The sequence below is a fragment of the Fukomys damarensis genome, unplaced genomic scaffold (assembly GCF_012274545.1).
Source record: "Fukomys damarensis isolate Sample0158 unplaced genomic scaffold, DMR_v1.0_HiC HiC_scaffold_39, whole genome shotgun sequence".
Taxonomy (NCBI): domain Eukaryota; kingdom Metazoa; phylum Chordata; class Mammalia; order Rodentia; family Bathyergidae; genus Fukomys; species Fukomys damarensis.
In genome coordinates, this window is record NW_022900951.1 from 7,690,224 (window position 1) to 7,714,199 (window position 23,976).

General features: G+C 39.0%; 1 protein-coding gene across 3 annotated transcripts in view; it reads right to left on the reverse strand.

Moving 5' to 3' along the window:
- The window catches only part of Arhgap6 (Rho GTPase activating protein 6), a 493,644-nt gene that overhangs the window by 25,600 nt on the left and 444,068 nt on the right, over positions 1 to 23,976 (reverse strand). For all 3 annotated transcript variants that reach the window (XR_778334.2, XR_002025035.1, XM_010613980.2), the window contains exons 4-9: positions 19,448 to 19,704; positions 17,224 to 17,419; positions 12,235 to 12,290; positions 8,931 to 9,081; positions 7,780 to 7,928; positions 463 to 642 (exon numbers count right to left, since the gene is read on the reverse strand). Coding sequence is in view for 1 of the 3 variants with exons in the window: in XM_010613980.2 (XP_010612282.1) it covers positions 463 to 642; positions 7,780 to 7,928; positions 8,931 to 9,081; positions 12,235 to 12,290; positions 17,224 to 17,419; positions 19,448 to 19,704 (989 nt within the window). In the remaining 2 variants the exon portion in view is untranslated. The remainder of the gene's footprint in view (positions 1 to 462; positions 643 to 7,779; positions 7,929 to 8,930; positions 9,082 to 12,234; positions 12,291 to 17,223; positions 17,420 to 19,447; positions 19,705 to 23,976) is intronic.

The window sequence follows — 23,976 nt, forward strand, 5'->3', positions numbered from 1 at the left end:
GCATGGGAAGCAACACAGGAGGACATAGGAAGGAAAGGTAAAACTTCTTGCTGGAGGTAGAATGTCAAGGCTGACCTCGCACAAGGTGCCATCCTCAAGTCTGGTTATGAATACACGACTTTATGAGGCCCACAGATGGAATTCTTAAAAGAAGGATTGATCAGTGGTCTCAGCCAGGACCACTGCTTTTGGAGTAAATGACTCCAAAATTTGATTATTGTTTAGGGGACAACAAAATGAAATTTTCAATTTATGTATGTTTGTTTAAACATGGAATCACAAACTAGCAGTGATATCACAGCTATGAAAATGTCTATTCCTATGGCAACAACCTGGCTTCCAATAAATTCAGTCAGTTACCAGCATTGCAAATCAGAAGGTGGTGAACTTGAGTTTCATTATACGCCACAGGAAACCAATACACAGTTCACTGAGATAGCCTGCCACTGAAAAGTCACCTACCATGAACAGGGTTTCATAATTTTCAATCATCTTCTGCACTACAGCAATGATGGCTGTGCTCTCTTCAGCCCGGGCCGAACTCTGGACTGAGAATTCTTTGTCTGATGACTTCTGCTTGTGCAGCAGGTTGGGTCCAAATATGGTGGCCAAGTTTAGAGATGTCATTTTGTTCCCAGTGACCTATTGCAGAAGAGAATACCAGGACTGTTGTTATGTTTGCTTTTTAAAATGCTGGTGGCTCCATTATCAATGAAACATTTGCTTTTCCATTATCTCTGCTGGAAACCACAAAGGGTCCTATCTTTTTCCCTTTGCTTCCTATCTTGGATCAAAGGTTACAGCTCAGTGGTCATCTCAGTAGCATATTGAGCAGAAATTTGCAACTCCATGGTTTATTGTGAAACTGGTACTATATAAAATTCCTATCCTGCCTGTACTTAAAAAAACACTGATATCCATCCATCCATCCATCCATCCACCCATGCATGCATTCATGTCTTATCTATTTACCCATCAACCCATAATATCTTCACTGATCTATCCACTCAGGCCCTACCATGCCTAGCCATTTTTCATGGATTACAATTATTTAAAAAATCTTCCAACAATAATCACAATACAGTCCTTATTTTGAAGGCCTCATGTTCTAGGAACAAAATGAACTTATCATTTTCGAGAAGTCAGTACAAAGAATGAAGCTGTCAACCCCCGAGGCCCCAGGACCACTATTACAGAGGTGGCAGTATTTGTCTACAAATTCAGGGGAAGAATAGAGTGCACTAGGCTGAAAAGCAGAGGGTTTGAGGCAGGGGTCTGTTTCACAGTGGAGAAAATACCATGGGCAATTGCAAACAAGTGAAATGCACCAAAGAGTGCCAGGAAGCCCAGTGGGCAGGGCTGTTGCAGGTAAGCCAGGCAGGGCCAGATCAGAGAAAGCAGTTTAGATGGTGACTCAAGACAAGAGGATTCTGTATGAGAATAGAGGGGAATTTCAAATGTGTTACCCCTGTGGCAGATGTTCACTGAGATTCTCATACTACATTTCCCTCCAGATCAGACTCTCTGATGGTTCTAATGGCCTAGCTCCGAGCCATTTCAGTAGTGCAGCAGGAAGTCGAAACAGTGAGTGGAGAAACTTTCTTTAAAAGGTCTCACATATACGGAGAAAGAACAAAGATGGGGGTTGGTATAGGTTGAAGAATGGGAAGTAGTAAAAAAAATTTCTTTGTGAAGAACTGGGGATTGAAATCAGGGTTTTCCACTGAGCTATATCTCCAGACCTTTTAAATTTAAATTTTTTTATTTTGAGACGAGTCTTGTTAAGTTGCTAAATTGCCCAGCCTAGGCTTTAATTTATGATCCTCATGCCTCAGCCTCCCAGAGTGCTGGGATTATAGGAATGCACCAGCCTGCTGGCAAAAGGAACTATTCTTTAGTTTGAAGTATAAAGAAATTGTTCATGTTCAATATATTAATAAATACAGAGCACAGGTAGGCATATAGAAGCAAAATACCCATAATTCCACCATTTCCAAGAGCCAGCTGCTCCTATGCTTTCCTATGTGTATATGTACATATATGCAGTCATGATTTATATCTAAAATGTCCTCCAAATGTCCTATGTGTTCAGATGATTGGGTCATGGGGGTGTTACAGGATGTTTTCCCTAGAAAGATCTACAGAGCCTCTGAGAAACACGTGGGTATCCAACATAGAATTCGCAAGCCCTAATGAACAGCCAATAGGAAGCTCCCGAGTCTCCCCACACATTCTGTGCAGCCCAAAGCTGGTTGGCTAGCCTGTTCTGCAACTCTGGTAGGCCACACGGTTTGTTTTATGTTTAAAAGGTGAGGCTGTTTTCAGGAAAGTGTTAGGTCACCAACAGAAACCATTCCATGTGGTAAACACTAGAATTTGAAGGAAAGTACTTTTTATGCAGGATCTTCAATCATTTTTCTTTATTTTATTTCACTGACATAAAGCCTGAACTGTTTTCATTTCCCTTCCTGGCCATTCATGGTTAAGGATAAAATAAAATATGTCATTTTCAGATTCCTCCCTTTGGTACTCAGAGGTGTCGGGAAGGCTTCCCCTCTCCCTTTTAAAGTAATATTAGGATTTTCTCTTTTTCTTTAACATTAACAAATAGAAGATTTTGTTTTCTTTTAAAAGAATGTTTAGTACAAGGACAATCCAGAGCTCTGTTTCCGCTCTCTCCTTTGGTTGCTATTCTGGGAATGCAATGCAATCTGTCTGTAAAATTGCACATAGATTCCAGCTGCAGACCAAACTGCTGTGGTTTGTTCCCACTTTTTGTTTTGTTTTTTGTTTTTATTTTTGTTTTTTTAAACTGGAAAGGGGACTTGCTCAACATCTTCTCCCCTTGCTCTTTATGTTTCAGAATACATTTGTGTCTATATGATATAGTTAGGTAATATATACACAAGAGGCGAGGCCATTATTGCATGATTTAATTAGCTGGCCAATTCGAGGCAAACTATTATTTTCAGTACATAAGTACTCTTAGATCATTTCTAAGCCTCATAAAAATAGCTCACATTTATTAAAAGCCTAATGCTTACAGACACTGGTCTAGGGGCTTCCCACAGACTATTTTAACTCTTTTTCACTACAAGTTTATGAACCAGCTGTTGTTTTTGTCCTCTTTAATAGACAGAATGGGGGAACAGTGGTTCCCAGAGTCTTGAGGTGGTCCAGCAAGAAGCAAAGCTGGCAGCTGCACCCAAGGCAGCTCTACAGTCTTTTGTACCTCCTCCCATTCGTTCCTGTGTGGCAGATCCTGCCATGGCAATGGGGAGATGGGAATATGAGCTTTAAGCAGCGCTGGAGGAGGCTGAGGTGAGGAAAACAGAGTTCCAAAGCCAGCTCACTGCTTCCTAGAGGCATGAACCTCAAGATCAGCAATCGCAACTCTACATTGATTCATTTTGCTTCGTGCTTAGACCCTTTGAGACTCAGTACCCCCTATACACTCTCTGACCAAACAAGTACACACTCACATCATAGTTTCTATGCAATGCCAGGGGCTTCTTGGACTCTCTGAAAAACTACTGTTTGGGATGTTTCTTACATTTGGGAATTTCTCTTTTCCTTAAGGCGCAATTCAAATAATAGGCTAAGCAAAAATAATAACACAAAACAAATACAAGATGGCAAAATAACACAGATCAATAAAATACCACTATTTTGCTCCAAAAAAGCACTGATTTTAGTAAGCAAATCCTCTCATACCTTCTTTTAGATATTTTTAAGATCCCACCAGTTAATGATGCATTGAATTTTAAGCACCAATTACAGAGGAAATAATATGTTCACTTTATAGATGAGGAAGTTCAGGCCTTCCCTGACCCCAACTCTAGTTTCCTTCTTCTTCCTCTTTTTCACAAAGGCAAGGTCATGCAGCAAGGTGCTGGCAAAGCCTGTGTGATCATTCAAGCCTTTCCACAATCTGGTTCAGTTCTTTTTCATGCTTCAGTTCATAAAACAACAAGCTAACAAATAGATAATGTAAACGGACAAATATGAAAGAGAAGTTGAGAAATGCTTTATTTCCTGACCATATTTTACATTTTGTATTTACCCTTCTCGAGTCTGTCCATTCTCTGTTCTCTACAGGTACACGCTAAACCAACAAAACATACAGTAAACAAAGACCCTCCCTCTGGTTCCTCTCCCTCTACACTTCACTTCTACCACAAGGGTACAGCCTACTCCTAATCACATGACATGCTTACATGGCCTATCTACTCAATCCCTATACAACCTTTGCTGTATCCCTTCCATCAATTCTCCATGGTGCCATTTCAAGCTCATGTAGCCCATGTAAGCCCCTTCTCTATGTTTCTGCAGTGATTCTGTACTGCATTTCCTGATTTTGTGTTTGTCTTGGGTCCTCACCTCCTCTGCTTCTTACAAGCCACAGCATCTTTGGAACAGCCACTGAAAATTCCTGAACAACAATCACTGCTTTAGAAGAACTCAAGGCAGGTGCTAAGGACATGCACAATTCAAATACCAAGGCCATACCTAAATGGAAACATTTATAAGAGAATTGTTTTCCATATTGCCAGTGTACCAAAGCTTCGTAGCTTACTCTTCCTCTGTCTCTAAACTACAGCGTGGGTTATATCACCTGCTTTCAAAGTCTCACATTTTAAAGGAATCAATCACTTACCCTCACAGAGGCATTCAGCACTCTATGAGCATGGCCCAATTTCCTGTTTTCTCCCTCAGTACTCCTCTGTTCCGTAGCCTTTTCTTGAGTCTAAGCTGGCTGTACAGGCTGCTTGCTTTCCTGTCACTTCTAACCTTTTCAAGAAAGTAATGTCCTTATATTTTCCCTGCTGCTTTAATCACTGGATTTTAGTCATTCATTTTGAAACAAGATTTAGGCCAAGAACATCTGGGTATTATCATATTTTTTAAAGTAAACTAGGCTTCTCAGATACTGCACAGTGCCAGTTGAAGATTGATTGATTGCTTGATTTTTAGAGGAGTTCTGATGTGTCCTAAACTCACAGGCTCAATCTGTTCTCTTGCCTCAGCCTTCCTAGTAGCTATAATCTACAGGTGCCCACCACCATGCCTGGCTCTTAAAGTGAAGAATTTTTATTCCCTAAATTCAGATGAGGAAACCCAGGTTGAGGAATTTTAATAGATTTACCCACGAACACATGGTTAGTGAATTACAGAGCTACCAGATATTCTCAGCCACAGATGACTTTGATTCTTCTCAACCTAAGGAGGAATTTGGAAATTTCTGGAGGCAATGTTTGTCACAGCTTGTGTGTGTGTGTGTGTGTGTGTGTGTGTGTGTGTCGGTGGCTGGATGCTACTACTAGAATTAGTATGCAGAGGAGAGGATAGGGATGCTGCTGAACAACCTACAATGCAAGAGCAGCTTTCACAGTAAAGCATGACTTTGCCCCAAATATCCACTGTGCAGAAGTTGGGAAACCCTGAACTAGTTATCAGTAGAGTTTTATTTTATTGCTTCTAAATCCTAGTGTATATTTTTTTCTGTGTAATTAGACTGGTTTGGGCTTGAGCCACATCTAGGCATTTACTAGTTATGGAGCCAACCTAACCACTAGTCAATATGATGACTTTGGGAGAAATAGAAAAAGGAGGCTCTTTGTCAAGATCTTTTACCGTCATCTGCTGGGATATTGTACTAATAACTGCAAATCTACAGTGATTATCGTGCACATGGCACTTCCCCCAGAACTACAAAATACAAAAACGTGCCACTTAGTATGACTCTAAATGGACATTCCCTGTGGGATGCTGGGTAAGTTACCTCACCTCTTTGGCTCTCAGGTTCTACCTCTGAAACATGGGGTCAATGATACCTCTTTATTTTTTTTCTATTAGAATTAGCTATTGTCTGTCTGTCCATCCATCTACCTGGCACAAAGCTATTAATTGGTAGGCAAGGCATGAATGGTAGCTAGCATTCCAGTATGCAAATTTCCATTTATACCTATCCAATAATACTGTCTTCTTCTTGGAGTAGCTTTTGGACTGAAAAATATCTGAGGATGACTCCAAAAAGGCAATAAAAAATTCAATTGGACTTTTTGCTTTCCTTACATTGAGGAAATCTTAAATCTCCTTAATCACCTGAGACTCAACATTCTCCTTCTCACATAGTACTTAAAAAATGTCATGGGCCGGGGATTTAGCTCAGCGGTTCGGTGGCCTGCCTTGCAGGAGCAAGGACCCGAGTTCAATCCCCAGTACCAAAAAGAAAAAAAAAAACGTCAGAGGCAACTGGTATATCTTCCAAGATAGGGCTCTGTCTTTACTCAGCCATCAGGCAGATGACTCCACAGCTTCTGTAATATTTGCAGCCAATCAAGTCTGATACCCAGACGGGTAATACAAGTATGTAACAATTATAAGAATTATAGTTTACCATCGAGGGCTGCATAGGCTGAAATAAGGTGTCGGGACAATATTACCAAACCCAAAGCCAGCAGGGTTTCACTAATTATAACTCCTATGGAGACAAATGACTGACTCAGGAAAGTTCCATTCTCACACTCATAAGGAGGAGGAGGAGGAGAAGAAGATATGCAGGACTGCCTTTCTTGATTAGAGTAAAAAAAAATTATATATGGACATGTTCTTTGGGAACTAAATTTGATAAGCACAGAACTGAATACATGATACAGTGGAGCTCTGCTTACCAGGGATTTAAGTTACTTTGGCTGAGTAAATCATGAATGCCTCTGGCCCCTTATCGATTTCCAGGCATGTTAGCATATTAAAGAATTTGAGAAAATCCAATGTCAGGGAGAAGTGTGATTGCATGTGATCAAAGAGGAAGAGGTCTCTGGTGAAGGGGAAGACTAAATAGGGCATTTGCTGGTAGACCACTTAAAATGGGGGCCAGCATCTCATTTGTCTAAAGCAGAAATGAAAAAAAAAAAAAAAAAAACCACCTTGAAGCACTAGTGTGATCAAAGGGAACCAGCGTCTAAGAACTCAGATTACTGGGGTGTGGTATCACACAGGGTTCTGAGTTGGGACCAGGCTGAACTAGAATATGTTAAAGGGTCCACGGGACTGTGTTGAACTTACCTTTAGCATTTAACACCATGTGTCATCAAAACACCATGTCAAAAGGTCTGGGAATGTAGCTCAGAGGTAGAGCAGTCACCTAACATATGTGAAGCCCTGGGTTCCATACTCAGTAGCACCAAGTAAAAAAAAGATGCAACAGCAAAGATCAGACCTTCCAGTCCCTTCCACATCTGTCTTGGAAGCAGGAAAGACCCTCATTGCATTCAGCAAGTCCCTATTTTATGGGAAAATTTACAGAGAGAAAGAACCCTTCTAATAGGCGATACTGGATTTCTTGCTATAGTGCAGATGAGAACTCCAGGGACAAACTGGAAGAATAGAGGAAATGTCATATTTGGGCTCCACATTAAACAGTATCAAGGATGGCAACCTCTTCTCATCTCCACTACTGTGCTTTTATATAAGTACAAGTGCCTCTCTCTCTCACTGTCTGTCTTCTCATACATGGAATTCAAGGACATGGAATTCAGTAAAACACCATTGTGGAAAATGACAATCTCACTTCCAAGCATTCTTGAAACATGCACGAAAGATAACATCCTCTGTGCTCTTAGGAACCATCCCACAGGCTCTTCTCAAACAGATAGGACAGAAATGGTGTGGCATCATATTCTCCAGCTGAAATATTTGGTCGTATGGATGCCTTGGCCCCTTTGAAAATGGGAGAGAGGAAGAATCACAGAGTCCACAGTGGCAAATGGGTCATACCTCTTGCCCATCTTCACTGACATTGTCATCGGCATGCCTGGCCACGATGGAGAGGAACTGTAGGAGACGGTGAAGGGTGTCGCAGTTGCAGGAAGGTAGAAGGTAAATGAGGAGCTGCAAGGTGCCCAGCTGCTCTTCTGGTTCCAACACTGTGCAAGGCAGAAAGAGGTGTTCTAAGTAAGAGTAAGGGGAGTTCGGGCTATTCAGGCATAAAGGAGGAAAGGCCTCTCTCAGCTGTCTTTTAAAAAAAAAAGGTTACCAAGGCAAGTGCAATGTCCTGCCTTCATCCATTCTCTCATTGCTTTAACAACTTAGCCACAAGTCTCTGCGACATGAAGAAATATATCACCTAGAGAAATTAGGGCAAAGGTAACTCCATTCTCCTTACTTTCTTCTCTGTCCTTTCTCTGGCCTTTCTCATGCAGACTTACTGGATTTCAGTCACTTGTTGGTAAAGACACAGTTGAGAATTGGTAGATACTCTGAACTTTGAGTTTGTAATGATTTGAGGCCCTTTTCGGTTGAGCAATAGACAATTGGCAATACTCAGGCATGTCACAAAGATAGTGTCTTTGCTCTCAGTTGTGATCTCGCTGACCTTACAGCATTGGAGGGAGAAGGGTGTGTAGACTGCCACAGCTCTGGCCTATCCTTCTGTCCTGCACTCTCTGTTCCTCCTCCATTGGGGATCTATCTATGGCTCAGAAGTAACTATGCTAAACGTCCTGGCACTTGGCTATGCCATCTTGCTTCTCCTAAAATGCTGCCTGCCCTCCCCTATCCTGAGTTCTCATTCTGAGTTCTGGACTTCCTCATACCAGAAACACCAATTCATGTTTAGGCACCGACTCAACAAGAACTCTCGCTGGTACTCCAAATCATCATTTTACAGCACTTTCTACTGTCCTGGGGGTCATTTGAAAGTATTCCAAATTCTTCTTGGCCATTTCCATTTGTTTTATTGTGGCTTTCTTCTTGCTAATTCTCCCCAGGGTAAATCTCAGAAAATTCCCCAAATAGCCCATTCATTAGAGACCCATAAATAAGGACAAAAGCAGTTGTCAGAAAGCACATGCACAAAGCTTTGATGAGTGAGCTGGACATCCTGGTATTTCAAAGTAGTTTCCCATAAATATGGCTACATTACATACAGAGAGTGTTGATGAAAGCTGTGTACAGCTCCCTGGTGAGAAGCGGGTCTGGCATGTCCCTCAGGAACTCCTTCAACAAGGCTGCCACATCATGAACACTGTGCTCCTCTTCCAGAGAGACATCAATCCCACGGTCAAATTCCTCACGTAACTGCAACAATAATGGGTCAAGTGGCAATCGCTTACCAGCACTGTCCCTCAGTGTTAAGAGTTCCCCAAGAAAAATGTTTTGACCATGACACTTAGTATTAAGTTTCAACAAACAACATGTTGTCTTGATCTGCAGTCTATACAACTCGGCTCTGACATATATATCATAAAACCATCAGTGGGTTTGATATTAATGATGTAAGCAGAAGGCTCAGAAAGACCAGTGGGAAGGCTGGAAAAAAAGGTAAAGAGCAGAACAGAATTCTGATGAATGTGGGAGGGAGGAGTCAGTCTATTACACAACAGATCTGTATGGCACCAGTCCTACCATGTTGGGATTTTGAGAGTCTACTAATGTCACAAGAAAGCAAGGATAATATTCTGCAAATGATTAAACTAAATATCCTGATAAGATATTCATGACTGAGGCTTACAAGATGACAATATATAAATAAAAGCTGTCTTGGATTTGTCAAAAGAGTCTTGTGAACAATTATGAGGATCCCCTGCCTTAATCATAACTAAGTCCATTAGCATTTAAAGCCACTGGACAACACAATAGCAAGAGAATAATAGCTCCACATCCTGCTTTCACCTGTGATGGCTCAACTGCTCTTATGCAGTGCTCTCTGCTGTAGAAATAGCAATGAAAGTCTGTGAATTTACACTGTGCCATAAACTTCTATAATATTTTGTTTGTTCAATCATTCGTCCATTTTTTCAACAAAGATTTACTGCATTTTTTCTGTGTACCAAGAGCTATTACAGGCCTTTAAAGCGTGCTGATAAAGGCAAAGAGGGCAGTCAAAGTCCCTACTCTCCATCTCTTCGGCTAGTAGAGAGATGAGGTGATAATCAGGTAATCCTACAAATGATTAGCTCTTAAAGTTTTGATTAGTGTTCCTGAAGGAAAAGTACAGGATGCTACAAAGTGACACCATTAAAACGGGGAGAAAATTAGAATTTATTTTATACCTGGAATCTAGCTCTTCGTAACCACTAATTATATTTTTACTGGGTAACCCTTAAATCTCCATGCAAAGATTTCTTTCCCTTTGGTGGACTCAGATGTAAGTGATGGATAGTTTTTGGTCCTTGCCAGCTGCCCACCTGATTAGAGTCCCTATCACTGCCCCAAAGCGATCACCGATTCCTGATAACTTGCCGTGAGCATGTCAGGCAGGCAGAATTAAGAGGCCTTCTACTGGTGCCCCTCCGACTGATTACTCAGACACACCATGTTTCTTTTCTGAGCACACACATGCAGAAAGAATGGACTGTGGAAACAGCTTTGCCTATGAAGTCATAGTGACTGGTTAAATTGTGTGATCTGGAATGAAATTCCTAAATTTCTCTAAGCCTTGAAAGCAGGGGGTGAAGGCAGCTACATGCATAGCTGGTGGGCAGATTCAAAGAAATGATATTTGTGAAAATATTCTGTAATATTCTACAGGCAGGGGCCTAAGTAGCATTGTTCTACTATCTTCCTTCTTGTAAGTCCTATTGTAAAATTTTAAATATTTAATGTCTCTTGTGTGAGCATTGATATGAAAAACCAACCAGAAAACATCGCTGATTTAAAAGTTACTTTTAGCTTGACAAAAGAAATACATGAGAGAGCATTTATTTCAATTACTTTTAATTAATATGAACAAATATAATTTCTTTAGCTTCATCCAACTAAAATTTATTTTCACTTGGCTTTATTTTTGAATTGCTGAGCCCCTTATGGCCTTTTGGTGGGAGCAACGGAGTGAAAACAGCATTTTAATTTACTTTGACCAACAAATGACTTCATGTTAGAGGATGATTTGCCTTTTATGAAGCCATTTTGAACACAGACACTTGTCTGATCACACGCACATATTGCTGATGGTCTAATATCAAACTATTGTTGTGAGAATGCTGTAACAAAATCAAAGAATATACTCCTCATTAAAATTGAATTGGGGATCCATGGCTCCATGGAAACTTAAGAACTGTTTATTTTTAAGAAAGTAAAGGTATATGCTGAGGCTGTGGGGGAAAAGGAACCCTTCTCCCGTGTTGGTGGGGGTGTAAACTGGTACAACTAGTATGGAAATCAGTACGGAGATACCTAAAAAGAAAATTAAACTAGAGGTTCCATTCGACTGAGCTATTCCTTTTCTTGGTCTTTTCCCCAAAGAGTTAAAAGCATTGTACCACAGTGATATCCACACACCCATGTTTATAGCAGCACAATTTGTAACAGCTAAGTCTTAGAAACAGCCCAATTCCCATCAGTGGATGAGTGGATAAAGAAAATGCAGTTTTTACATATAATGGAGTACTACTCTGCCATAAAAGATAAACGAGACATTTTTAGGGAAACGGATGAACCTTGAGAATATACAGTTGAGTGAAATAAGGACACACAGGTTTACATATCGCATTGTTTCTCTGGTGTAAGAAACCCAAGGGGTAAATAAGAAACAAAATGGATGATAGATATTGGGAAGTAAGAAGAAAATGTTGACAAGGGAAGGAAAGCCAGGCAGCGGGAAAGGGAAAGGAAAAGGAAAAAAAAAGGGAGAAGAGAAGAGAAAAATGGAAACAAAGCTTTTGTAAATAGGGAGGAGAAGAAGGATCAAAGGAAGGCAAGGGGAATGGGGAGAAAAGAAGAATCAGGATGTATTATATACAGATACAAATTCCCTGTGATGCATGTGATCGTTATATATATCAGAAATGTATCAATACAGTTCATTTTAAAAAAGAAAGGAAAGGGCTAAACTTGGCACCTTATGTGATGGGAATGTTAATGGCATTTTCATAGCAAACTTCAGTGAAAATTGGTGGCAGTGGTTTTCTATTTATCGTAACTTACTGATTAGGCACTTTCTGAATCTTCACCTTTAACAGCCCCACTAAGCTGTTTATAAAAAAGTTCTTTTTGGCTGAAAACGGCACAGACACTTTCAGACATTTTCTCTCAGTCCTTTGATCCTAACTCTATTACAACTTCTCTGAGCTTCTGAGTTGTGCTGCTTCATATCCTGGCACTCAATTATAAGATAATTGGTCGGAGGGCAAAGATATGCAGAAGGGAATGTGCAGCAGCTTGCAGTTTGCCCACGGTGATTCTGTTAAGCCGAAAGTGAAATGGACAATATGATCTTCATTTTTCACTTACTTGTCTCACTCTCTTTTTTGAGCTTCCCACTCGGAATATCCCCACTGTCTGGAGGCCTGAAAATAAGCAAACAAAATCAAGAACTTTGTTTTATGGCTTGAGACTTCAGAAGAAATCAAACTAGAAAGAGAGCCGCATGCTAGTGCAGAGCTGACATGCAGAGCAATAGGAACTAACAGCATATGATACTTCTTCATTTCACACTCTTTATGATCTCTACATACCTAGATGTTAGTTCTTTGAGCACCAACATTATTTTATTAAACATTTCTGCAAAAAAAATTTCCACGATATTATCTTTCTACAACTTCTCCATACAAAATAGAATATTTTCACATTTTTCATTATTTGGAGTAATTACAAAAACATGAATCTTAAAATAGAAATGTCTTATTTGTCTAATCATAATTAAAACATATTTCTTAAATAAAATCTATAGAATAAAGAAAATGTAAAATAGTACTTTGAGACATACTTGATGTATAAATGATTACTTAAAATTTTGGTTTATTTCTATTCAGCCTATTTTCTGTGAAAAAATACTGACTTGAGATCATACTACATACATATATGTTATCTATCTTTCTATTAGTAGGGAGAATGCTACTGCTTTATTTCAACATTAGGTCATACGAATTTTTATGTCTGTAAAGATTTCCCATAACTCTCATTGAAAATGAATTCAAATATTCTGTTGAATGAGCCACAATTTCCTCCACTTACCCCCCTGAATGGAATATAAGTCCCTTCAAAACACACAGGTTTATTTTGCTATTATCAGTGGCTTTACTCCAAATAATTCTGTGTAAATGCTTTTGATCATATGTCTTACTGTCTTAGGATAATATTCTAGATATGGAATTATAGGCTTAATGAATATACAAAAAGAATTATCTGACCTAAACCATCAATAGTGCTGTAAAAAGTTACATCTCTTTAACAAGCAACATCACTACCACACGTTAGAACTTTTCTAGTTTTCTAATAGCATTAAATTTCTAGGTAGTGTCCACATAAGGTTCACAAAATGTGATATGATCAATATATCTTTTAGTCTCTTAATCTATATATCTCTCCTCTCCTTCTACTTTTCCTCCTACACAGTAACTTGCTTGATTAAGAAATAACATGTAGGAGGAACACAAGTTTGAGACAAGTCTGGGCAACTTAGCGAGACTCTGTCTCAAAATAGAAAATTTAAAAAGGGCCGGGTTGTAGGTCAGGGGGATGTCCTTAGGTTCAATCCTCAGTACAGAAAAAAAAAAGCATTGACTTCCCACTTTCCATCTTCCCACCATCTGGACTTTTGATACTCCATGGGTCATTTGTATCCTCTGTTCTCCCCTATTTCCTAGGAGCTAAAAGTTAAAAGCCAGAGTTTTCTCTGGTTCAGGTGGGTAAGAATGCAAGAGGTTTGGGGGCCTCAGAACATCCAAATGGCTCTCCTTTTCTTTTGGAGCCATGAACCATCAAAACTAACATGCTTCATCCATATTTATTTCATTGGTGGCAGCTCATTTTCCATTCCTTTGGGATAATCAGTTATGAGAATGATGCCAGATTGGAGTTTTCAAGGGCCATTTGGAGCCACATGAAGTCGTCGGCCTGAGAGTGAAGCCAGCAAACACAGACTGCTCAGGGAATCCTCTGAATCTTTGATTCAGCCATGGCTGCATATAGATCAGACCCCCAGGATATAAATAAGGATTGTTGGTTTTTCTGGGGAGAGGGCATTTTGCTTAATCTTGTTTCATCTGGGTTCCTTTCATCTGCCACCCAAAACCTTCTGAATAGTACAATGTATAATTGATTTGGACAGAATTTAAATCTTTATAACATTAATTTTTCCATCCCAAAACAGAGAGAGCATCAATTTGTTAAGTAGTGTCTTGCATATCATTACAAACATTCTGGGTATATATTTCTGATATTCATATGAGTGGTTTCATTATTATAGTAGTCATTATTATGTTATTATTATTTCATTATTATAGCTGATCATTGCTTTTACATTGTTAATAGATTTTTGTATGTTTGCTTTATAGTCTTTCCATGGTAACAATTTTTGTTGGTTTTCCAGCGGGTTTAGTTAGAAGAGATGGATATGAATAAATATTCCATTTATCAGTACTGCAACTTAAATGTGCTGTCCTGATTCTCCAGAATAATTTGAGAGAATTGCAGTAAGAAGCTAGTTACTGTTGATTTGCATAAGAGCATATATTTGTACTTTGCACTTGGGTGGGATTTTGTTTTCAAAGGACTTCTGTCTCTTCTTTGCTACTGACATCGATTTGTCTACCTCATAACTGAGGCTAACCCTTAATCTAATCTAATTTATTGTTTCTACCTGTCTGGGAACGTGAGAACAGAAACATCCACTATTTGGAATAAAATACATAATTATATTGCTTTTCTCAAACGAAGCATGCGAAGTACCACCTTCAAAGGTTGCTCAATGATTCAATGAACTAATGCATATAGAATACTTAGAATGGTACCTGACATATCCTATCATATAGCGAAAAATAAGCCCTGAGTGAACGGAGTGAATCTCCTATAGGCAATGTAGAAAATTTTAGTATATTAGAAGGTCTGAGCAATTTCGAATTTAGCTTCCTACTTTCTTATTCTAAGACGGTATCTGAATATTTAGAATTTCTACAGAAGTGAGATATCATATAGGGGGATTTTCTACACAAGTGAGACTATTCATTTGGCTGAATTTCTCTAGGCTGTTCAGAAATGCCCAGTTCTATGACATTATTTCATCAATCACAGTACTTTCCAACTCAGTAAAACTGTGATTTAAAAATAACTTGTTAAAAACTAGATATTAATTGCTATAATTCCTTTGTGCTTTAATTGTCTATATACTCTATTTTAAGGCTTTAAAATTTAATATAATTTTTTAAGGGAGAACAAATGGGAACCTTTAGAAAGTTAATGCCTTTTTCTGACATAGCTCGACAGTGATTTTCCTCAAAGACAAGATACACTCTAGGTATTCACTAATCATGACTTAAGACAGTCACTGATAAAAACAGGTGGACGTTGAAAAGGCAACAATCTGAAAAAAGAAATGGGACTTTGCTGTATCCTGTCCCAGAAACTGACGTGATCACCGTTCTTCCTTTTTATCAGAAACTAAAATGGAAATCGGACCCAAAAGCACCTCAATATCAGGCTTAGGAACTTTCAAGAAACCAGGGCAGGCACAATGAGCAATCAGCCCCACCCTAAAACCAGCCTAAATCCCAGAAGCATAATATAATTTGACTCTCTGTTATACAACTATTTCATCTGGTTTTTGGAAATGGAAATGGTTTTTGGAAATGGAAATTTTGGGCAATTGAGGATACTTAAGGAGTTTTGACCTAATTGTGTAGAAAGCATTTGAATGAAATACAAGTGAAGAAGTGTTAGCTACGGAATATGGATGAGACTAATATAATTGTCCCAGATCAATTTTAGAGAGGGTGAAAAAAATCACTGACAAATGCTTATAAGATTAAAGTGATTGCTGTCCTCTGCTTCCTATTTCAAAAACAAGCAAATAAAGTCTTATGCAAGAAATGCTTTGAAGTTTGCTCTTTTTCCATTGATTTAAAGCAACCAATGTTAGAATATTTGCTTGAATTTGAATGTGTCTCTAATTTTTCTGGTGCCATCTGGTCAAAACACCATAAAAACCTGGAATAGAATCAGGCCTTGGAGGAAAACTTTGGTCCAAATCCACATGTCTATATATCTATATCTCCTCTATCTATCTATCTATCTATAGATAGAGTTTTCAAGGTATATAAGTGAAATATCGATATATGAAAAATAAAGTAAAGAAAATTTAAAAATCTACACTTAAAATTTGTATAAAAATCAGGATTAACTATATTAATTTTATTAAGTCACTCCATTATCCAGTGATTTCCATATATAACAAAGTGATTAGAAATTTAGATAAACCTGTAATCTTTTTATAAAGTCTCATCTGCATTACAAAGAAATACATGGACATAATCGGTGACAATAATCATATATGCGTGGTAGACTCAGAATTTTCTTTGGTCTTTAGGTTCTTTATTACAATAAGTGTATTATTTTTAGAGTAAAGAGGCATTTGAGAAACTTTTCCTATGTCCATAAGATGCACACTAACACTATAGCAAACAAATTTAGAGCATGGAAATGGCAGTTTGATGAGTCAATAAAAATGTGAGGAGCTGTCCATCATTTTAAAGTTAACATATTAACTAGAACTGAGTTGCAAAGGGATAATCTGGAGAAATTTTAAGTGAACATTTTCCACAAAACTACAAATAGTCATATGTAAATTTGTTTTTAAAATAATGTATTTTTAGGGAAAGTGAGAAGGGTAGGGGAAAGGTAATAAGGGAAAGAAAAAAATGGAAATAAAATGTTTGCAAATGGGGAGGGGAGGAGGGGGTGAAGGTAGGGCAGGGACAAGGGGAAAAAATGAGAACCAAGACCTGTCATGTAAGGGTACGGTATCCCAATGATGAATGTAACTGTACTGTGTACCTAAAATGTACCAATAAACTCAAGGAGGAAAAAATGTATTTTTATTCACTTAAACAATGATTTTCAAATCCTTTTTAAAAGAAGGTAGACTCTTATTTTTAAAGGAGACACTGTAGAAGTGTCAATGTATAAAAAAGATATGTGATTCTGATCTGTTTGAAGGAGGCCGTGGGCACAGATCCATCCCAATAGAAGTGACCCTTTCCTAAACTGCTTGGCCAGGGTCACTTCTGAGGACCCTTGGGGTCTGAGTAGTGCAAATACCATCAAACTGATTCCCTGCCCTCCAGCAATCTTGTTGAGCTCAGTAATCTCTTAAGCAAACACATCTGTATGCTTTCTTCACAAAGGTATTTTTAGTCGAAAGCCTAATGAAAGAAACACAGAAGGGAAATCGGGTGCTAAAAGGAGTGATTCTTGACTCGATGGTTGAGACACAAATCTACATACCATGCTTTTCCAGATGCTGACAGCAGCTGTCCACCAGCCTGGGGACCTGTCTGTAAATAGGATTCAGACTGAGTTTTTTATCTCTGGCCTTTTCTTTTTTGTTTTGCGCCTCAGCAGGCAAGGAGAGTTGCAAAGCTTCCAGCAGTCGAGAGTGGTTGTCATCCAGATCAGTGATGGAATCCACTGACATGGCACCCTGTAAAATGATGCACAGATTTAAACAAGAGGACAGAGAAAAGAACAAGAGCTGCCTCCAGTTCCTACCCTATAAATGCTTTTGCCCATGACTGTTTATCACTTTCAAAATAATGCTGCTTAGTTTAATTAATTATTCCATTTGTATCAAACAAAGGAAAAAAAAGTAAATGCTTTCTGAAAGTCAGGAAATCTCTACAACATAGGGCAAGGTATTGGCAATTACAATCTCAACAGTAGACCAAATTTTCCAAGTGGAAGACAAGAAATGGCAAACATATAATTAAAATATTTTAACCCAACCACTTCATTTCTTGAAAAAAGAAAACAAAAATCACATACTCAATGAATGAGGTAAAGTCAGAAATCTTGTGAATAAAAAAACAAGCCTCAACTATGGCTCTAAGAAGCAGATTTTAAGAATAGGAAGTTTCCATAAAACAGTCTTAGTTCAGTTTTCTGCAGAAGCAAAACAAAGTGCTTTATTAGGGAGGTGGTCCCAGGAAACACCTGTAGAGGCAAGGGGAAATGACACTGAGAAAGGACACCCAATGAAGGGAGGATTATCAAGCCCACTAGCCTTGTGGACAGCTGGAATTCAGAGGTCGACTCGTTTGGTGTTTCTGAGGTGGAGCTGAGAGATGAGTTACTGCTTGAGAGTTCTTTGTTTTGTCTTATATTTCCAAACGGCAGGAGGGAAGCCACAGAATCGAAATTCAGTTCCAGAGGAACTCCAGGAGATGATGTAGATCCTGTGCCTCGGAGCTCACCCTCTAAACAGTGAGGGAATTGGGTATTTATACACTAAGTATCAGGGATCACTGACTAAGGACAGCCTCTGGTAGGGGCATGGAGGTGACATTATCTACTCAATACTTTATAACCTGCCATTTGCTTATGCCAAGAGCCTCTGGCCATTTGAGAAAGCCCTCATCAGAGAGATGTGCTGGAAGATGGAAGGGGGGTTAGCATCCTAGGAATGGTAAACGTGTGCTATAGCCACCCATCTGAGCTGAAGAATGCAGCGAGAAGTTAGCTGTTGGTGTCCAGCGGGGCATAGAGAGAGATAAGGCATTTGGGAAGTCCACTGCCTAGCATTAGATGCCCAGAAAGCTCCAATTTAGACTTTTGTTCTCATTGTCATATGAGTTTATATGCAATCTGAGCGATGATAAGCTTATTGTATAAATTCAAGTACTTCATAATTTTGTCATTTCTTTATTTTTAAACATAGTCAGTACCATAAAGGAAGGCAGGGTTTCAGATCTTGCTTTACCTTGGAGACGTTCTGAATGTTGGTGGGTGATTGTGAAATGTGGATTGTAAGTGGCAGTGTGTCAACAGTTTTAACTAGGGCAGCCTTCAGTGCCTAGAGGTGGCAAAGACTTAGGGCCTCCAGGCCAGAGGAAAGGGAGAGATTCCTAGTGACCCAGGAAGTCTTAGAGACAGATGCTCATCAATTCGCTCAGCCATTCACCAGCCCCTGTACCTGAAAACCTCAGCTTTTCAGGTTTCAAATTTGAAATGTCAAGTAGCACAGTGCCTAGAACATAGTACTCACTTGAGAATTAGTGCCATATTGTTGCAGTCTTGATTTGAAAGACGCTACATATAGTAATCTATAGTTCTGGTTCAGGAAAAATATAAGCCAATGATAAGGGAAAATCGCATTATTTATAAACGCCTAATAGGCCAAGGTGTTTGGCCAGTCTCGTTCCCAGACTGATATTGAAGAATTAAAATCACCGTGCCCTTCCCTCAAGCCTTGGCATCTAGCAGAAAAGCCTAGCAAGACAGAAAAAGATGGCAGACCAGTGTTAGGGTCAATACTGCTGAATGTTCAGGATGCCATGGGGGACAGAGGAAAACTTGAAGGCTGTAGTCCGCCATACACTGAGTGAAAATTCTCCCTCAATGGAATGGACCCAAACTAGATATCCAGCTTTCTCATGATTACAGACTCAGAGAACAACTTTACACATCTTCAGTTTTCCTAGCATCAGTTCAGAGACAATCCCAGCCAACTCACCCGTCTCCTGGCCCGGGGAGCTGGTTCTGGAGTAGTGGGAGACGTCAACTCGTTTGGTGTTTCTGAGGTGGAGCTGAGAGATGAGTTACTGCTTGAGACTTCTTTGTTGTGTCTTTTACTTCCAAATGGCAGGAGGGAAGCCATGAAATCAGATGAATCCTTCTGTTCATCCCTCTGCAAGTCCTGCTTGAGTTTATAGGCCCTGTCATTGGCAATGACTTGGGACAAGGGCATTCCAAATGCCTGTGGGATGAATTCTGGAACCAAAAACCAGACATTCCTGTTAAGAGACTGCCTGGACCAGTGAAGACCCTTCACGGATGTCTCAGACTTAAAGTCAGAGGTATTCAAATGTTTGTTTTCTGAGGAACTGATTCATCTATCTATTGATGTACAGAAATGGCTTTACTTTTTATCACAATGGCTAAAATTTCTACTTCAATCAAAAAGCAAGTAGGCATAATACGTATTTTGGAAATCTCAATCTGCAGTTTTTTTTTCATATGCTTCAAGTTTGTCTTTAAAGAAATAACGTTACAGAGAAGTATGACATTTTTGACAGACTGTAAACAGTACTTTTTGCTCATGAATATACAGTTCTGCAAACTAGTCTTCAATTTCTATTTCTCAGAAGCCCCTAAAGGCTGCAAGGGATGAGGAGATTGCATTTACCCATTTATTGGACACGCATTTGTTGTACACCTACTGTGTACCACATCAAAGTATGTAAACGAGGGAGGTACAATGTTTATAAAAGGCCCAGTGTTTGCTCATGAGGGCTTCAATGCGTGGAGTAGGATGGGCGAGTGCAGGGTCAGACATTTAAATACTTATAACAATGTGCCTATTGTGTGTTGTAATGGAGAGATGCATGAAATAAAGACTAAAATTCAGTGAAGTAGATACATTTTGTGGTTTCCAATAGAAGAGGCAGCACACAGAATGAAATCCAAGAGGCAAAGGGACAACTTGGGGACAGCTTGGGAAGAAGTTTGCTCTTTTCTCACTATGTTCCTCATTCCCACACCCTATCTCCAGCCAGCTGGGTTGATTGCTGTCATGCTCATGATTTATACTTAATCCATTTTTGCAACCACATATAGAAGTGACTTCACCGGAGTATCTCTGGTGAGAGGTCTAGAAAGCAGTTTGTTAGAAATCCTCTAGTGGGGGCCACTTTGGGAAGGGGCATGATGTAGAAATCTTTGGCTTCATTTAGATATACACAGAGTTGTGCTCTGCATCTCTGTAGCGAATTCATTTGCACACATACATTGAATCCTTAGGGCCAGGCATTTTATTGTCAATATTTTAGATTCATGCCAAAAAGCATTATTAATTCAATAATGTGCATTATTCCTGTTAGACTCAAAATTACATCTCACAGAGCAGCAAAATGGTGTCTCATCTCTCTTTTGTTTTTATAGGCCCTGTGCATGGAACCAAAATGAACAAAGGAAAATAATTCTAAGGTTGTTTATTCTTTGAACAAAAAGTAAACATTAAATCAGGTGGAAAGTGGCCTTAAAAGGTTTTCCTCTGATTCATGGCAACATTTTAAAGTAGGATAATGGCCAAGTGTGCATTAAGAGCAGAAATGCTACTTGAAAGGATAGAACCCCTGGTTCTATCAAAACATGGAATTTGTTTGGAGGGGAACATATCCTAACTTCATTGGAGGATTTTCAGTGGAGCTTGCCATTCTCTATCAACATACTAGGTGAAATATGACAATAAAGTTTGGGTATTTGTCCTCTGAGTGATCAGTGTAGACAATGTAGCCAGATCCAATACTCATTACTGCAAAAAGGCTGTTTCTGCTACTAGCAAAATTAGGAAGCAAAGAAAACAGTACCAGACCCCTAACTGTGAACACTGAAGACTTATTATATAAGCCAGCACTATCTTAGCTGAAAAAATACTTAAATATTCTGACTTTAAAAGATTGGAGGAGTCTGGGAACATGTGGATGGTAAGGCTGACAACCACATGAAACATACAGAAACAAACAGGAGCTAATAACATTGACATGTATCAGGTGACATGTAGTGCTCACCTAGGCATATGCAGAGCAGCAATTTACTCTAAGAATGGAACTATGGAGCTGGGACATATTTCAGTGATAGAACACTTGCCTAGCATGGCCAAAGCCCTGGGTTTGATCCCCTGCATGGGCATGCATAAACACACACACACACACACACACACACACACACACACACAAATATGGGGACTATTGAGTTCTCTTCTAGCCATTTTTTCTCCATAAAAGGAAACCCAACCAGACTTGTTTAAAGATTTCTAATATCTGTGGAAAAAGGAAGAAACATTGTTTCCTTTGGAATCTGTCATTTTTAATACCTGAAAATCTGTCACTCTACATGTAAATTAGAATAGATGAATGCAAATGAAATAGATGAAATACATGAAGTCATCCTCCCCCAATTTTTATTTCTCTTTTGTTCTAATCCAAGAGATGCAGCCACCCATTACAGATTTTCACTTCTCCAGCTTTCTTTTCTGGCTGAGTTTATCCTTTCAATGGTAGAGGGTTTTTCTGTTTGTTTGTTTGTTTTTGGAACTGGGGATAGAACTTGGGCCCTTGCACTTGTGAGGCAGGCACCGGAACCACTGAGCTAAAATCCCGGACCCTCAATGGTAGAGGTTTGATGCAGTCTCTTTAGTTCCTTATTACTTCCCCGAGGATTCTCACAAGTTTTACAAAGGAGACATCTCCCTGCTCCAAGTTATGCAGTATCTATTTAGTCTTTATAAAATTCTAGGAAGAATTCCTGAATGTTATTGCTTCTTAAAAATGTAGCGATTTTGAAATCAAGGACTCACCACAAGCCTTTTGAGCAAAAGTCTAGTTGATGTTTCGAAAAAGCACTGGAAATACATGCCTGCCTAAGTTCAAAGTTCTTCCATGAGGGTAAAAAAGGAACTTCGAGACTCAGTGCTAACAGAAGCTAATAAAGTAACAGGCTTTTTAAAATTAATTTTTAGGACAACCCACTTTCTGGTCCCCCTTCCGTCTCTCTCAGACTGAAGCTTTCTTTCCCTCAATAAATTTTTTCTACTCTTAACATCCATTGTTCCTAGAATTCATTCTTCGATTGTAGAGAACATGAACTTGCATTTCGGCTATCTAGCAGGTTTGGGAATTACATCTCTTTCCCCTATATCAATTTGGAGGTCTTCCACCAAGATTACTAGTCGGAGGTAAGAGGTTTTTTTTCATACATAGTTTTTTTTTTTACTTTTATTTAATTTATTGGTACATTCTAGGTAGACAGTACAGTTTTTCATTACTGGGATCTTGTACCTTTGCTTCATAGATTGCAACTTGTTTCACAGATTCTGTTTTTTGTTTCATATAAATTTTTATGGCTTTTGCTTCAGTTTTTTTAATACAGATTTTTTTTTTCCTCATTGAGTTTATTGGTACGTTTTAGGTATACAGTACAGTTACATTCATTATTGGGACCTTGTACCTTTACATGACAGGTCTTGGTTCTCATTTTTCCCCTTGTCCCTGACCTCCCTTCACCCTCTCCTCCTCTCCCCTTTACAAACACTTCATTTCCATTTTCTCATTTTCTCATATTTTTTTCTTTTCCCTTATTCCCTTTCCCCTACCCTTCCCACTTTTCCTACACCTTTAGCCCCTTTCTTCCTATTTCAAATTGTCCATTATATCATTAGGGTCTTGCATACTATTATAGTTTATTCACACCAGAGAAACTATTCGGTATTTACACATGTGTGACTTATTTATTTCACTTAGGAGTACATCCTCAGTATGTATCCATTTTCCTATGAATGAATCTAATTTCTCATTCTTTATGGTGGAGTAATATTCCATTTTATAGAAAAACCGCATCTTCTTTATCCAGTTTCCAACTGATGGGCAAATGGGCTGTTTCCAAGTTTTCGCTATTACAAACTGTGCCGATATAAACATAGGTGCACATATATCTCTGTGATATGATTCTTTTAATTCTTTTGGAAAGATACCCAGCAGAAGGATGGCTGGGTCAAATGGAACCTCTAGTCCCAGTTCTTTGAGGTATCTCCATATTGATTTCCATAGTGGTTGTACCAGTCTGTACTCCCACTAAGAATGGAGAAGGGTTCCTTTTTCCCCACAATCCCGCCAATATTTGTTATTGTTTGATATCTTGATAGCAGCCATTCTTTGTGGGGTGAGGTGAAATCTCAGTGTTGTTTTCATCTGCATCTCTTCAATGACCAGTGATGTGGAACATTTTTTCATATGTTTACTTGCTGCATTTACTTCTTTGTCTGAGAAATGTCTGTTAATTTCAGATACCCATTTTTGAATTGGGTCTTTATATTTGGGGGTGCTGATTGTTTTGAGTTCATTAACAAAGTCAAGGACAAAAACCATATGATCCTCTCAATAGATGCAGAAAAAGCATTTGACAAAATTCAACACCCATTCATGATAAAAAAATAACCCACAGAAAATTGGAATAGATGGTCTTTATCTCAACTTGATAAAGACT